General features: G+C 41.6%; 2 protein-coding genes across 3 annotated transcripts; both read left to right on the forward strand.

Annotated features, from left to right (window-relative positions):
* The first annotated feature begins 109 nt into the window (after positions 1-109).
* FAU (FAU ubiquitin like and ribosomal protein S30 fusion) lies at positions 110-7514 on the forward strand. Of its 2 annotated transcripts, none has more exons than XM_060757835.2 (5): positions 110-192; positions 3192-3278; positions 4942-5086; positions 5876-5931; positions 7332-7514. In XM_060757835.2, exons 2-5 carry the CDS (start codon positions 3204-3206, stop codon positions 7455-7457), a joined length of 402 nt encoding a protein of 133 aa, XP_060613818.2. In that variant the 5' UTR covers positions 110-192; positions 3192-3203; the 3' UTR covers positions 7458-7514. The 2 variants fall into 2 exon arrangements, with proteins under 2 accessions (XP_060613818.2, XP_060613817.2); XM_060757834.2 differs by having other exon boundaries at positions 125-193; positions 3195-3278.
* A 2014-nt stretch (positions 7515-9528) lies between these two features.
* Positions 9529-13180, forward strand: ZNHIT2 (zinc finger HIT-type containing 2). Its single transcript, XM_060757836.2, has one exon. It carries the CDS (start codon positions 9568-9570, stop codon positions 12091-12093), a length of 2526 nt encoding a protein of 841 aa, XP_060613819.2. The 5' UTR covers positions 9529-9567; the 3' UTR covers positions 12094-13180.

The following is a 13180-nucleotide window of genomic DNA, read 5'->3' on the forward strand; positions in this document are numbered from 1 at the left end:
GACGGCTGGCCGGGCAGATCTCGCGAGACTTGGTAAGCCAACGCCGCCGAAGAGGAGAGGAGAGAGGAGAGTTGGCGTCACTGCGCCTGCGCGTACCTCCCCGTCAGAGGCCCGCCCCCTCTACTTCCGGCTTCTCAATTCCGACTTCCTTTTCTCTCTGGCCTCCATCTTGGCGCCTCGCGTGGAAGGAAGGTGAGCCCCCCCTCAGGAAAGAGAAAGAGGCCTCCTAGTTATATTCTTCTTATACTTATGTCAATCAAGTATACACAAATGTATTTATGTTATTTACTATTTGGAGACATATGTGTATCTCAATATTTATATATGCACATTTTAATATTTTATTTAATTATATAGACACATATTTATATTATATATATATATATATATGAAAATTATGGATACACAAATATATTATTTACTATTTGGAAAGTGTGTATCTAAATATTTAATTATATAGACACATATTTATATTGTATTTAATTGTATTTAATTATATAGACACATATTTATATTTTATTTCATTATATATGCACATAATATATATGAAAATTATGGATACACAATATATTTATATTATTTACTATTTGGAAACGTGTGTATTTAAATATTTAATTATATATGCACACATATATTTAATTTAATTATATGTACACATATTTATATTATATATATAATATAATATAAGGCCTTCTCCCCTTCGGTCTCTCTGTCTCATATTTACATTCTTCTTATACTTATGTGAATTAAATATATACAAATATATTTATATTATTTGCTATTTAGATATACGTGCCTGTATCCAAATATTTAATTATATGTACACATGTTTATATTATATATATTTGAATATATGAAAATTAAGGATACACAATATATTTATATTATTTACTATTTGGAGATGTGTGTATCTCAATATTTAATTATATATACACATTAATTTTATTTAATTATATGTACACATATTTATATTATATATATATTTATTTATGAAAATTATGGATACACAATATATTTATATTATTTACTATTTGGAAATGTGTGTGTATCTAAATATTTAATTATATATACACATATTTATACTATATATATATTTATGAAAATTATGAATACACAAATATATTTATATTATCTATTTGGAAACGTGTGTGTATCTCAATAATTATATAGACACATATTTATATTTTATGTAATTATATAGACACATAATATATATATGAAAATTATGGATACGTAAATATATTTATATTATTTACTATTTGGAGATGTGTATGTGTATCTAAATATTTAATTATATATACCCATATATTTTATTTAATTATATTTAATTATATGTACACATATTTATATTATATACTTATTTATTTAGAAAAATTATGGATATGCAATATATTTATATTATTTACTGTTTGGAGACGTGTGTGTATCTAAATATTTCATTATATATACACATTTTTATTTTATGTATACACATATTTATATTATATTATATATATATATATATATATATATATATATATATATATATATATGAAAATTATGGATAATAATAATAATAAACTTTATACCCCACCACCATCTCCCCAAGGGCCTTGGAGCAGCTTACATGAGGCCCAGCCCAACAACACAGCAATAAAACAGGAAAGCAATAAACAAAAACGATACAATTAGTATAAATCACATATAAACAATAACACACAAAGATTTAAAAACCTATGGCCAGGCGAAATGTGTTAGTTTAAATTTAAAAAATAAATGCTGGACATGAACAAGGTAGGATATATAGAATCATAGAGTTGGAAGAGACCTCCTGGGCCAGTCCAACCCCATTCTGCCAAGAAGCAGGAATATTGCACTCAAATCACCCCTGACAGATGGCCACCCAGCCTCTGTTTAAAAGCCTTCAAAGAAGGAGCCTCCACCACACTCCGCGGTAGAGAGTTCCACTGCTGAACGGCTCTCACAGTCAGGAAGTTCTTCCTCATGTTCGCGTGGAATCTCCTCTCTTGTAGTTTGAAGCCATTGTTCCACATCCTAGTCTCCAGGGAAGCAGAAAACAAGCTTGCTCCCTCCTCCTCCCTGTGGCTTCCTCTCACATATTTATCCCTGTCCCTCATCATATCTCCTCTCCGCCTTCTCTTCTTCAGGCTAAACATGCCCAGCTCCTTAAGCCGCTCCTCATAGGGCTTGTTCTCCAGACCCTTGATCATTTTAGTCGCCCTCCTCTGGACACATTCCAGCTTGTCAATATCTCTCTTGAATTTTGGTGCCCAGAATTGGACACAATATTCCAGATGTGGTTTAACCAAAACAGAATAGAGGGGTAGCATGACTTCCCTAGATCTAGACACTAGGCTCCTCTTGATGCAGGCCAAAATCCCATTGGCTTTTTTTGCCGCCACATCACACTCCTGGCTCATGTTCCCCTTCCTCCCCACAAGGACTCCAAGATCTTTTCCACACGTCCTGCTCTCGAGCCAGGCATTGTCCCCCATTCTGTATCTTTGCATTTCATTTTTTCTGCCAAAGTGGAGTATCTTGCATTTGTCACTGTTGAACTTCAGTGACAAATGCAAGGAGGGTTTTAAAGAAGTGAGGGGAGCGCAATCCAACGAATAGTTAAAGTGCATTCTGAGGACATTTTGCTGGGAATAATAATAATAATACTTTATTTATACCCCGCTACCATCTCCCCAAGGGACTCGGTGCAACTTACATGAGGCTAAGCCCACAATACATCAATACAAGCAATAACAGACACAATACAAAGCAATTAAAATAAATCTCATACACAAATAGCATTTATTTCCTTATTCTGGGAAGGCACACTGGAACAGCCACGTTTTCAGGCTCCTCCCAAAGACTGCCAATGTTGTGGCATGCCTGATATCCCTGGGAAGTGAATTCCAGAGATGGGGGGCCACCACCGAGAAGGCCCTCTCCCTCGTCCCCACCAATTGTGTGTGCGAAGGGGGCGGGAGCGAGAGCAGGGCCTTTCTGGACAATCGAAGAGGTCGTGTGGGTTTGTACACAGAAATGCGGTCACGCAGGTAGGCGGGTCCCAAACCGTTCAGGGCTTTGTAGGTAAGAATCTGCACCTCTGGGGTCAAGCCAGCCTTTTCCAGTGGACTTTACCCCCTTCCTCCATTTTGGGGAAAGTAAACACAGCCGGCTCCTTCCCTCTCTTGCAGGTCTCTCTCGCCATGCAGCTCTTTGTTCGCGCTCAGAGTCTCCATGCCCTCGAGGTCTCCGGGCAGGAAACTGTCGCCCAGATTAAGGTAAGCAAGGAAAGGAAATGCAGCCTTATTGTGTTCAGAATGCATCGCCTAGGTGCATCAGTAGAAGGATAGAAAGAGAGTTAGATATAGATGGATAGAAACATAGATAAATATGGATGGATGAACAGATAGATATAGATAGAAAGATAAATAGTGATAACAATATAGTTATAGAAAGATAGAAAGAGATATGGATATAGAGAGAGGGGGACAAAAGACAGTTCCATCTTATCTCCTGTGCTTTACTAATAATATAGTATAATATATTGGATATACATATAGTATTTATAATACTATAATGTAATACAATATTATAGTCATGTATATTTATATTACATCTAATATTACTAATAATATTACAATTAATGGTATAATGCAAGATAGTAATATATAATACTGATATTGTACTATGCTAATAATATAATATATTTATATACATATTTATAATATTATAATACTAATAATATAGTATAATTATATATTTTATATTACTAATAATATTACAGTACGATGGTATAGTACAATATAGTAATATATAATACTGAAATTGTACTATGCTAATCATGTAATATATTGTATATACATATAATATTTATAATATTATAATGTAAAACAATATAATACTAATAATAATACAATATTTTAATTATATATTTTATATTACATCTAATATTACTAATAATATTACAATATAATGGTATAATGCTGATATTGTACTATGCTAATAATATAATATATTGTATATACATATTATATTTATAATACTATAATACAATATAATAATAATAATACAATATTATAATTATATATTTTATATTACATGTAATATTGGTAATAATATTACAATATAATGGTGTAGTACAATATAATAATATTTAATACTGATATTGTACTATGCTAATAATATAATATATTGTATGTGTATATATATCTTGTAAGCTGCTCTGAGTCCCCTTGGGGTGAGAAGGGCGGCATATCATTGTAAATACATAAATAAATATGGATAGAAATAGAGAGCTAGATAGAATAGAAAGATAAATCAGATTGCAGGTGCTCTGTGTGTGTGTGTGTGTAAAAAAAGCACCAGATAGATAGGTCAGATTGCAGGTGCTATCTGTGTGTGTGTATGAAAAGCAACAGATGGATAGATGGATATGGATGGATGAATAGATTGAGGAGGGGGGATAGACAGGTAGGTGGACAAATAGATGGATAAATAGATAAGTACGGATAAATATATAGGTATGGATGGATGGATGGTTGGATAGACGGATAGGTGGATGGATAGAGGGATAGGTGGATGGACAGATAGATAGAGGGATGGATAGATAGATGGATGGATGGATAGACGGATGGATAGACTAGATAGGTGGACGGATGGATGGATGGATGGATGGACTAGATAGGTGGACAAATGGATCGATGGATGGATAGACCGATGGATAGATAGAGAGAGGGGGGGATAGAGGGATAGATAGGTGGATAAATGGATGGATAGATAGAGGGATAAATAGATAAAGAGATGGATGGATGGATAAATAGATGGATAGATAGATAGATAGATAGATAGATAGATAGATAGATAGATAGATGAGGTGGAGATGGTGGGGAGGAGGGAGAGGCCTCTTCCTTCCTGCTTCTAAGTGCCTGCCTTTCCTTCCAGGCCCAGATCCAGGCCTTGTCGGGCCTTGCAGCCGAGGAGCAGGTCCTTCTTGTGGGCGGGACTCCCTTGGAGGATGATGCCGTGATTGGACAATGCGGGGTCGCCCCCCACAGCACCCTGGAGGTGGCCGCGCGCATGCTGGGCGGTAAGGACCGTGGCTGCCCTGCCTTTGTTGGGGGGGGGGGGCAGATGGGACCACCATGGCCTCATGGTGACCATGAACCCACCGCTGTACTTGCCATGGCTCAAGCCTAATTTTTTACTTACTTAATTAATTAATTAATATCCCGCTTTAAATCTCTCTCCCGATGGAGACTCAACATATCACAAAATCGCATTATTATTATTTAGTATACAAACACACTATCACATAATAATAATAATAATAATAATAATAATAATAATAATAATTTGTTGACACAAAAACACAGTATGTCACAGCAAATGAGATATATATGCTGGATTTTGTATCACAAAATCACATAACTATTATTACTATTATTATTATTTAGTATACAAACACAAACTGTCACACCATATTATTATTATTATTATTATTATTATTTTACTGACACAAAAACACAGTATGTCACAGCAAATGAGATATATATGCTGGATTTTGTATCACAAAATCACATAACTATTATTACTATTATTATTATTTAGTATACAAACACAAACTGTCACACCATATTATTATTATTATTATTATTATTATTATTTTACTGACACAAAAACACAGTATGTCACAGCAAATGAGATATATATGCTGGATTTTGTATTACAAAATCACATAAGTATTACTATTATTATTATTTAGTATACAAACACAAACTGTCACACCATAATAATAATAATAATAATAATAATAATAATAATAATAATATGCAAATGCATGACCTTGATTTTGCCCCTTGTTTCCCCTCCTCTGCAGGGAAGGTCCATGGCTCTTTGGCCCGTGCGGGGAAAGTGAGGGGCCAGACCCCAAAGGTAAGCCACGAAATGGGGCACTTGATTACTCATTGATTGGAGTCCGGAGGGCTTGGAAGGTGCCTTCCTTTATGGCGGAAGGAGGTTGGACTTGGGTGGCCTTTGGGAATCCCTTCCAAATCCTGTCTATGAGACTGGGCGGCCATCTGTGGGGAAGGCTTTGGTGGTGCTTTTCCTGCCTGGCGGAAAGGGGTTGGACTGGATAGCCTTTGAGGATCCCTTCCAACTGAACCGTTCTTCTATTATCATCTGATGGCCTCAATGTGCCTTCTAGTTCTGGGATTCTGTGGTTATTATTAAGCAGGGGCTGGGTGGATATCTGTCAAGAGGGGTCGGTGGTGCCTTTCCTGCCTGGCAAAAGGGGGTTGGGATAGATAGCCTTTGGTGTCCCTCTCAACTCTAGAATTCTATTACTACTGTTATTATTTGTGTCCCTAGGATTCTATTATTAAACAGAGACTGGATGGCCATCTGACAGGGCGGATTAGATGGTGTCTGTTGTTATTAAGTAGGTCTGGATGGACATCTTTCAGGATGGATTAGATGGTGTCTTGTTAAGAAGGTCTGGATGGACATCAGTTGGGAGGGATTAGATGGTGTCCTATTATTATTACTTAGCAGTAGCAGGATAACCATCTGTCAGGATAGATTAGATAGTGTCCTATTATTATTATTATTATTATTATTATTATTATTATTAAGGTCTGGATGGCCATCTGTCAGGATGGATTAGGTGGTGTCTTGTTGTTTATTATTACTATTAAGGTCTGGATGGCCATCCGTTTGGAGTAATTCGATGGTGCCCTATTATTATTAAGTAGGTCTGGATGGCCATCTGTCGGGAGGGATTAGATAGTGTTCTATTATTATTATTTTTATTAAGAAGGTCTGGATGGCCATCTGTTGGGAGGGATCAAATTGTGTCCTTATTATTTAAGCAGTTGCTGGATGGCCTTTGGGATTTCCCTCCAACTGTAGCATTCTATTATTATTACTATTATTATTACTATTACTATTATGAAGAAGGGACTGAATGGGGACCCTTTCAATTCTAGGATTCTATTATTATTATTATTATTATTATTATTATTATTATTGGATCGCCCTTGGGGTCCCTTCCCTTCCTCCCTTTCCATAGCAGAAGGGGGCTGGTCTGGATGTCCTTTGGGGTTCCCTCCCTGCTCAGTCTATATTATACGTATACGTCCCTGGATGACCATCTGTTGGGATAGATTAGATGGTTTCCTATTATTATTATTATTATTATTATTATTATTATTATTATTATTTAGAAGGTCTGGATGGCCATCTGTTGGGAGGTATTAAATGGTGTCCTAATTCTAGGATTCCATTATTACAGCTCAGCATATATCATACCTATACGTCCCTTCTTTCTTTAGGTGGCGAAGCAGGAGAAGAAGAAGAAGAAGACGGGGCGGGCCAAGCGGCGCATGCAGTACAACCGGCGCTTCGTCAACGTGGTGCCCGGGTTCGGGAAGAAGAAGGGGCCCAACGCCAACTCCTAAGCCCCGCCCAACACTCTCTCTGACCAATCAATAAACACATCAGAATAATTGTCAGAAGCGTGCTTTGTATTTGCAGAACAGGCTCCAAACAGAGCAGCATACACAGCGCGGACCATAAAACGCAGGGATCAAAACACACATCATTCAGAAAATATTATCATTATTATTAATATTATTATTTGAAAAACAATAAAACGCAGGGATCAAAACAGACATCATTAGGTAAACATTATTATCATTATTATTATTTGAAAAACAAAACACAAGGATCAAAACATCATTAGGAAATTATTATTATTATTATTATTATTATTATTATTATTATTAGAAAAACAATAAAACGCAGGGATCAAAACACATCATTCAGAAAACATCATTATTATTATTATTTGAAAAACAATAAAACACAAGAATCAAAACACATCATTAGAAAAACATCATTAATATTATTTGGAAAAAAAACGCAAAGATCAAACACATTCAGAAAACATTATTATTATTATTATTTGAAAAACAATAAAACATAAGGATCAAAACACACATCATTCGGAAAACATCATTATTATTAATATTATTATTATTCGAAAATAAAACAAGGATCAAATAGACATCATTAGGAAAACATTATCATTATTATTATTTGAAAAACAATAAAACGCAGGGATCAAAACATATTAGGAAAACATCATCATTAATATTATTATTATTATTTGAAAAACGCAAGGATCAAAACAGACATCATTCGGAAAACATTATTATTATTATTATTATTATTTGAAAAAACAACAAAACACAGTTTGTCACCAACATAAAATAATAATAATGATAATAATGTTTTCATAATGGTGTTATTATTGTTATTATTCTCCCAGGGCTGTTTGTGATAATAATTTTACCATTTAAACTGTTATAAACACTTGGGATTTTGGATATATATGCTATTTCAATACGTTTATTTGTGTGTGTATAAATATTGTGTATGTGTGTGTGTGTGTGTATATATATATAGTGTATATGTGAGTATGTATATATGCCGTTCAGCAGTGGAACTTTCTGCCCCGGAGGGAGTGTGGTGGAGGCTCCTTCATTGGAAGCTTTTAAGCAGAGGCTGGATGGCCATCTGTCAGGGGTGATTTGAATGCAATATTCCTGCTTCTTGGCAGAATGGGGTTGGACTGGATGGCCTTTGAGGTCTCTTCCAACTCTTTGATTCTAGGATTCTATATATACATACACACACACTATATTTATACACACACCCCCATATAGCCTGAAGGTAATTATCTGCAATATAAACTTCCAAATCGACGGAAACGCCCGAAGTGAAAGGAACGAGAACCTGAGAGCTGACGGAAAGGGCCGAAGTCGGGCGGAGCCTCCCTCGGGAAAGAGCGCGAGCGTTGACGGAAACGCCCGAAGCGAAAGGAAGGCGGCTTTTCCAATGGGAGCGGGAACGCTGACGGAAAAGCCCGAAGTGAAATGGTCCTCCGAATGGGAGCGGGAAGGCCCGAAGTGAGCCGAAGCCCTGCCTAAGGGGGATGGCGCGAGTGTGGACGGAAAGCTCCGAAGTGAAGCGAAAGTTTGACGAATGAGGGAGAGCGTTGACGGAGAGGCCCGAAGCGAAAGGAAGGTGGCTTTTCCAATGGGAGCGGGAACGCTGACGGAAAGACCCGAAGTGAAATGGTCCGAATGGGAGCGGGAAGGCCCGAAGTGAGCCGAAGCCCCGCCTCCGGGTTGAGAATGGCGCGAGTGTGGACGGAAAGCTCCGAAGTGAAGCGAAAGTTTGACGAATGAGGGAGAGCGTTGACGGAAAGGCCCGAAGCGAAAGGAAGGCGGCTTTTCCAATGGGAGAGAGAGCGCTGACGGAAAGACCCGAAGTGAAATGGTCCTCCGAATGGGAGCGAGAAGGCCCGAAGTGAGCCGAAGCCCCGCCTCCGGGGGGAGTATGGCGCGAGTGTTGACGGAAAGCTCCGAAGGTTCGACGGACGTGAGAGGGAGTGTGGACGGAAAAGCCCGAAGCCCCGCCTTCTGATTGGAAGGCGTTGAGGAGGCGGAGTTTCCCGAAAGTAGGCAGAACTTCCCGAAGGCGCTTCGGCTGTTTCCGTCGAGCATGGAGGCCGCGAGTTCGAGGCCCGTCTCCGGCGGCGGCGACCTCCTTCGGTGCGGCTTCTGCCCTTCCCTGAGGGCGCCGTACACGTGCCCGCGGTGCCTGCTCCGCTTCTGCTCGGTGCCTTGCTTCCGCGGCCACGGCTCCTGCGCCAGGGACTTCCGCGAGCGCGAGCTCCGCCTCCGGCTCCGAGGCCTGCGGGGCGACGAGGCCTCCTCGCGAGTCCGGCTCAGGGAGGCCCTCCTGCGGCTGAGGGAGCTACGCGAGCCCGGGGATGAGCAGGCCCAACTAGGCCTCGGCCCGGAAGAAGCGCCGCTGTGGGAGCAGCTCACCCCCGAGGAGCAGAAAGCCTTCCGGAAGCTCCTCAACAGCGGCGGCGCCGCCTCCCTCGTGCCCCTCTGGACCCCCTGGTGGGAGGAAGGCCCAGCCCCGAGGGGGCTCGTCCGGGAAGTGGGTCCCCGGGATCCACCCAAAGCGGGGGGAGGCGATCCAACTGAGCCAAGGGATCCCCAGAATCCACTGGGAGGGGAGGAAAGGGGTCCCCAGGTCACAGGAGGCGAAAAATGTGATCTAGCTGAGGATGTGGATCCCCAGAATCCATTACAAGGAGGGAAATGGGATCTGATTGAGGAAATTGATCCCCAGAAGACCTTAGAAAGAAAAGACTGTGATCTCATTGTGGAAATGGATCCCCAGAAGACCTTAGAAAGAGAAGAAAGTGATCTCATTGTGGAAATGGATCCCCAGAAGACCTTAGAAAGAGAAGAAAGTGATCTACTCAAGGAAATTGTTCCCCGGAATCCATTACAAGGAGAGAAATGTGATCTGATTGTGGAAATGGATCCCCGGAAGACCTTAGAAAGAGAAGAAAGTGATCTAATCAAGGAAATGGATCCCCGGAATCCATTACATGGAGAGAAATGTGATCTGATTGTGGAAATGGATCCCCGGAAGCCCTTAGAAAGGAAAGGCTGTGATCTGATTGTGGAAATGGATCCCCAGAATCCATTACAATGTTCTCTCATTGAAGAAATTGATCCCCAGGATCCATTACCAAGAGGGAAACAGGCTTTGATCGAGGAAATAGATCCCCAGAAGCCCTTAGAAAGAGAAGAAAGTGATGTAATTGTGGAAACTGATCCCCAGAAGCCCTTAGAAAGAGAAGGAACCAATCTGATTGTGGAAATTGATCCCCAGGATCCATTACAACGTATTTTCATTGAGAAGATAGGTTCCCAGAATGCATCAGAAGTAAACGGCTGTGCATTCATTGACAAAATGGATCCCCGGAAACTCTTAGGAGGGGAACACGATCTAACTGAGCCAAGGGATCCCCAGAATCCATTACAAGGTGCTTTCATTAAAGAACTGGATCCCCAGAATCCATTAGAAGCAGGAGAATGTGATCGAATTGAGCAGAAGAATCCTCAGAATCTGTTACAAGCAGGAGAACGTAATCAAATTGAGCAAAGAGATCCCCAGAATCCAATAGAAACAGAAGAGCGTGATTGCATTGAGCAAAATTATCCCCAGAATCCGTTAAAAGAACGTGATTGCATTGAGCAAAAGGATCCCCAGAATCCATTGGAAGCAGAAGAACGTGATCGAATTGGGCAAAGGGATCCCCAGAATCCATTCAAAACAGAAGAACAGGCTTTGATTGACCAAAAGGATCCCCGGAATCCATTGCAAGGTGTTTTCATTGAGGAAACGGGTCCTCCGAAGCCATTAGTTGAGGAAAGGGATCCCAGGAATCCACTAGAAGCAGAAGAACGTGTTTTGATGGACGGAAGGGGTCTCGATAGTCTATCCCAAGGCGAAGAAGGCGTCCCGAGAGGTCCCGCGAAGCCTCTTTGTGAGACGGAGGCCGCTCGCCTCTTGAGCTTGATCCCTCCCGAGATCCCTCCGTTGTCGTCCTTCAGGACCTCCGTCTCGCCTTCCGTCGGCTTCCAGCTTCCGGGCGTCCTCTACGGCTACGTCTACGCCTTGTCTCTCTACAACGGGGACGTCGAGGGCGAAGAGGACGTTCTGGGCGAGTTCTGCGAGACCCTTCTGGACGTCTCCCCGCCCTTGGGGTCATCCCCGCCCAGGGTGTACGCATCCGTCTCGGAAGCCTTGCAGGACGCCTCCCGATCCGTGGTGGACCATCGTTACCCAGAGTGCCCTTTGGGGCGGGGCGGGGCCATGTCCGCCGTGGCCAGGCTCCTTTCCCAGAAGGCCTTTCTCCTGGCGGCCTTGTGCCACCTCGGGAAGCTCCTCTGCAAAGGGAGGAAGCACATGGCGGACGCGGACCGGAGCCAGGCCTTCCGGGCCGGGAAGAAGTGCGCCTTCCTGCTCTCCTGGGCCAATGAGAACGAAGGACTGCTGCCCCTCCTGGCATTGGCCGCACGGGAGGAGGGGCGGAGCCAGAGGGAGGCGGGACAGGAAGTGGGCGCCCTGCGGAGGGGGCTGGAGAGGAAGTGGCGGGGAAAGAGGCCCCCGAGGGAGGAGAAGAAGAAGGAGAAGGCCCTCATTGAGGAGCTGGACTGAGAGCCCAATGAGGACTACAACACCCAACATTCCTTGCCATTGATTGCTTTGAAGCCTGTCAATCAAGCACTTGTGGTCGTTGAGGACTCCAAGGCCCAGCACTCTTCACCTCTCATAGTGTTGAAGCCTGTCAGTCAAGGACTCCAAGGCCCAGCATTCTTCACCTCTCATTGTGTTGAAGCTTGTCAATCAAGGACTTTGAGGCCAAGCATTCTTCACCTCATAGGGTTGAAGCCTGTCAATCAAGGATCCAAAGGCCCAGCATTCTTCACCTCTCATTGTGGTGAAGCCTGTCAGTCAAGGACTCAAAGGCCCAACATTCTTCACCTCATTGTGTTGAAGCCTGTCAATCAAGAACTCCAAGACCCAGCATTCTTCACCTTTCATTGTGTTGACTGTCAATCAAGGACTCCAAGGCCCAGCGCTCCTCAACTTTGTCTCTATTGGAGCATGTCCTTTGAGAACTCCAAAGCCCAGTATTCTTCAGTGTCAATTGTTTTGAATGGCTTCCACCAAGGACTCCAAAGCCCAGCATTCTCAACTGTTAGTTGTGTTGAAACATAGCCATTGAGGACTCCATTGCCTAGCATTCCTAACCTTTTGTGGTGTTAAAGCCTGGCAGTCAATGATTACAAAGCCCAGTGTTCACCATTGGTTGTGTTGAAGGGTCTGTATTGAGGACTACAAGGCCTAGCATTCCTGACCATTGCTTCCATTGAAGCGTTTGTATTGAGGACACTCATGCCAGGGAGGACTCCAAGGCCCAGTGTTCCTCACCTTTGCTTCTGTTGAAGCATATGTATTGTGGACTCCGATGCCCACCATTCTTCGCCCTTTGGTTGTGTTGAAACATGACCATTGGGGACTCTAAAGCCCAGCATTCCTCACTATTGATTGTGTGGAGTGGCTTCTTCCATTGAGGGCTTTATGTGTGTGTATCCATGACTTTAGTTGTGTTGAAAGGTTTCCATTGAGGACTCCAAGGCCCAGCAGTCCTCGCCATTGATTCTATTGAAGTGTATTGAGGACTCTGATGCCCAGCATTCCTCACTTTGGTTTCATTAAAGAGTTTCCATTGAAAGCTTCA

This window comes from Anolis sagrei, chromosome 12, assembly GCF_037176765.1.
Source record: "Anolis sagrei isolate rAnoSag1 chromosome 12, rAnoSag1.mat, whole genome shotgun sequence".
Lineage (NCBI taxonomy): Eukaryota > Metazoa > Chordata > Lepidosauria > Squamata > Dactyloidae > Anolis > Anolis sagrei.